This window comes from Atta cephalotes, assembly GCF_000143395.1.
Source record: "Atta cephalotes unplaced genomic scaffold scaffold00062, whole genome shotgun sequence".
Lineage (NCBI taxonomy): Eukaryota > Metazoa > Arthropoda > Insecta > Hymenoptera > Formicidae > Atta > Atta cephalotes.
This window is the reverse complement of record NW_012130126.1, coordinates 1003925-1007917: the sequence shown is the minus strand read 5'-3', so window position 1 is coordinate 1007917 and position 3993 is coordinate 1003925. Positions and strand designations below refer to the sequence as shown.

General features: G+C 27.6%; 1 protein-coding gene across 1 annotated transcript in view; it reads right to left on the bottom strand.

Annotated features, from left to right (window-relative positions):
- LOC105623675 (iodotyrosine dehalogenase 1) overlaps positions 1-1078 on the bottom strand; it is a 2760-nt gene extending 1682 nt beyond the window's left edge. The window contains exon 1 of the mRNA XM_012205056.1: positions 916-1078. Within this exon, the coding sequence (XP_012060446.1) occupies positions 916-1078 (163 nt within the window). The remainder of the gene's footprint in view (positions 1-915) is intronic.
- Between the last annotated feature and the right edge of the window lie 2915 nt (positions 1079-3993).

Genomic DNA, 3993 nt, shown 5'->3' with positions numbered 1-3993 from the left:
GTATATAATATATATATATATATATATATATATATATATATATATATATATACTATGAATAAAGATATTGATAAAGATAGCAGCAGAGAAAAAAAAATAAAATTCAAACATTGTATTTATTTTGACGGAATAAAATTACAATATTTAATATACAATATGAAAAAAGGATATAAAATCGAAAATGGAATAAGAATCACATAATCGCGAGGTGAATTTTTTTAACACTAAGAACTATCGACAATTAATTATTTTAACTATTTAAATTTGTTATTATATTGATTTGGAACACAAAAGTTAATAGCGGAACAACCTTTAAAATTTAAGTGGTAATTTCATTAATAAAGAAATTTATCTAAAACTTTGTTCTATCAAATGGTATAATTGCTTAATTTAAAAAAAAAATCATGTAAACATGATCCAATGAAGTAGCGTTACAAATTTTTGTTTTAAATTATTATTTTTTAAAAGTAAAAGGTAAAAAGAATAAATGGTAAAAAGTAATTGATCAGTTTATATACTAATATATTGCAACAAAAATCATGGCACGAAAAATCTTAGAAAAAGCCCTCCCTCCCCCCCCCCATTGTTATAAATTATATGTCATAAAAGATAAATCAGCTATTGCTTTTTAATAGCTGCAAAACTAGTTGTAAAAATTATATAATTTCTGATCATGATTAACTCAACAAAACTTATTAATCATTAGTTTTTACTCATTTCCTTAATTATCGTTATTAAATCCTTTGCGATATACGAATCTTCATCACTTATTGCAATAAAGAAATTGATTTTAAGATTTCAAGTGAAAAGGTACTTTTCGCCGTTTCTTCGCGGATTTTTTCCAAAATGAAGCGAATATGATTGACACTTGTATCCAATGTCTTATATACGTAAAAGTATCTGTTGCGACATTACTTTCACTTGATTCCGTCGATTTCTCGGTTAATACACTCGTCCCACTTTGCACAGTTCTCTGAACCAAATGTTCGAAGAATTTTTTTAACAAAATGAATGACCCAATACCAATGATTATGTGATAAAAGTACTTGATCATGAAGGGCAAGTATTCGGCGAACATTTTTATACACAACGTAGTTGGTTATGCGACTCTTCATATGTTACTGATTCACTATCAACTATCGAGTGAGACAATGCAAGTTGCACGAAAGATAAAATGAAATGACGTCAATGATTGCATTCAGTGAAAACGCAGCTTTGCAATTGTTGCGAAATTATTTAATACGGTACTCCTCCTCCCAAATAAATGCATCAAACTGATCATATTACAAACTCTTACAACAGTTGTAAAATTGCTTCTTCTGTTAAATGCAGCCACTATCGAACATTCGCTACCATGACTTAAAAATATCGAATATGTACAATTTCAATTCAGGCGCGAGCTACGTTGCGGGGAAAGAAAAAGAGTGGGGACCTTTCCTTTTCCCTTTCTCTTCATTCTTCAGTAATTAAAGATTTTTTTAAATAATACATTTTTGATGATAATTTTGTGATGAATTCTTGACATAATGACAATGATTAAGTAATTTTTTAGTTAAAAAAGCACATAAATTATTAATTATGTCAAGAATTGTGTTTAATGTCATTTTAATCTTATTATGATTTTATATTCTACCTATGTATGACCTGATGATTACACAGTTCAAATTATTCTTGTTGATCATATTCAGCAAAAAAAGTAATATAGTTTGTAACTGTTGTAAGATTCTTTAATATAATTTGTTTATGTCTCTAGTTTCACTGCATGAATCTAAATGTAAAGTAATCAAACCCTATATGACCTAGTATTCAATATTCATTGTTTGTAGGTACAGAGAGGAACCTGTAACTAATTACACGATGAATTTACCAAGATAGCATTAGTAAAACATGCAGGCTATCCGTCTGACTCGATTGCATTAATATATTGTTCAGTTGTTCATTCTGTTATACTATAGTAAAGCAAAATGCAAAATGTCATAGTCATGATGTAATTTTTCATCGTAGTCATAAGTAATTGTTTTTTATAATTACTAAGAAAGGTTATTAATTTCTGTAGTTTATATTATTGTAATTCTGTATTTATACTTTTATAACAATGTATTTAATTTATATCTTCATCAGAACATTTTGTTTTTAATAAAACAGGAGAAATTCTTTATAAGGTAGAAACAATATGGCCAACTTAGAAATATTGAATGTACATCGATTGCAATGTTTTTCTGTCATTCCAAACTGTATATAGATTTTAATTCATCTGCTAAACATTGTAGAGATAAGTAAGTAAATTAAGTGATTATTTGGAAAATAGAGAGTTCTTTGTGTATTCTTACATGTCAATAAACACGTCAATATGTTAATAAACTTATAATCTTATAAAAGTAACACTGCATTACTTCACTTTTCCATTTTTCTAACATTATTTTTTAAAAAAAGAGAAAAATATATTTAGACTATATTAGTAAACATATGTGTACTATACTTTTTAAAATCTTCACAGTCACATAAATATTTGAAAAAGTCCCATACTTTTTTTTATGTTCAGAAATGTGTCCTCTTTTGAATCTGACCAACAGTTTTCAATTTTAAACTCATGAAAAAATGTTTTTAAATCATAAAGCTACATAAATAAGGTCCTGTTATTTTATAAATAATTAATTGTATCAAAAAATCTTATAACAGTAGCAAAGTCGTTTTTTTCTGCTGAACGTAATCATTATTAATCATATCAGGCGAGAGATTAAAAGACAAGTGATATTAATGTTTTAATTACTTTGAATTACGGTCGACGTTAAACATTGTTACAAAATATTTTGGCTTTATTATGAAACTGCCAAAAGAAAGAGGATTTGCACGTCTCCTCGTTTATTTTCAATCTTTTGTCTGTTCTTCTTTTGTCTAACGGAAATATTTGTGCCTTAAAGGGACAAGCAACTTTCCATGCTTTTACAAAGGAAATGATAAATTTTTCTTTAGAATAAATGTGTCTTATGAGATACAGGTCAGGCTCAAGCGAAATTGTTTTTTGAGAATCAAAAAGTAATAATATGATGATTCTATACTCCAAAACTCTTCAAGGAAAATTTTACTCGCTAAGATGTAGTGTATGTTACGTGTACATTTTGAATAAAATTTTCCTCGAAAGGGACGTTTTGGAATGTAGTTCAAATAGATAGAATAGGAAGAATTTATATGTGCCAATTGACGAAACGAGAAAGCAAGTTCGAGTGACAAGATTCTATCCTGTTCCAGATCTCGTCTCTTAATGACACTCGTTTCCTCACTTCTTTTTTGCTAGCTATTTCAGAACTTGGTCAACTGATGGAAGAGAACGATCAAATAATATAGCACAAATATCGATACTCGAATTTGGTATTAATACTTATATCACACGTGCCAAATTTCATAATTTAGTTTTCTGATTATAGATATATTAGCTGCGTTTCATAAGCTGAGTTTATTAATTCTAACGATAGCTATTAATTGTCTCGGTTTGTTGAGAACTGAAAATTGTTTAAGAGCGTTTCGTTTACATTTTAAATGCGTTTCTCTCTCATTTGCCAAATACGGCGACTGAGAATATAATTGAAAGAGAGAATTAATTTTCTCGGAAATTTCTAATAGCTTTATAGTCTCTTGCTCCATTTACATAATATTACATAACTTTGTCCAGTAACAGATCGATAATATAAAGGTAAAAAAGAAAAAAAAATTATAATAAATTAAAAAGTTTTCCATAGATATACATTTTTTATTTATTTAGTAAAAATAGATTTTTATTTATTTAATATAAAATAAGAGATTTTTTTGTATTACTCTGTATAAAACCTCTGCGAGAAAATTTGCTTAGGCAGAATAATTTTATAATCCTATTGAAAAAAGAAATACATCTTCCCAACAAATAAGCTGACGTCATTTGTTGTCATTTTAACGTCAAATGACGGTAAAGACATCATTTTGACATTAAAATGACGACAAATAACTACGTCAACTTGC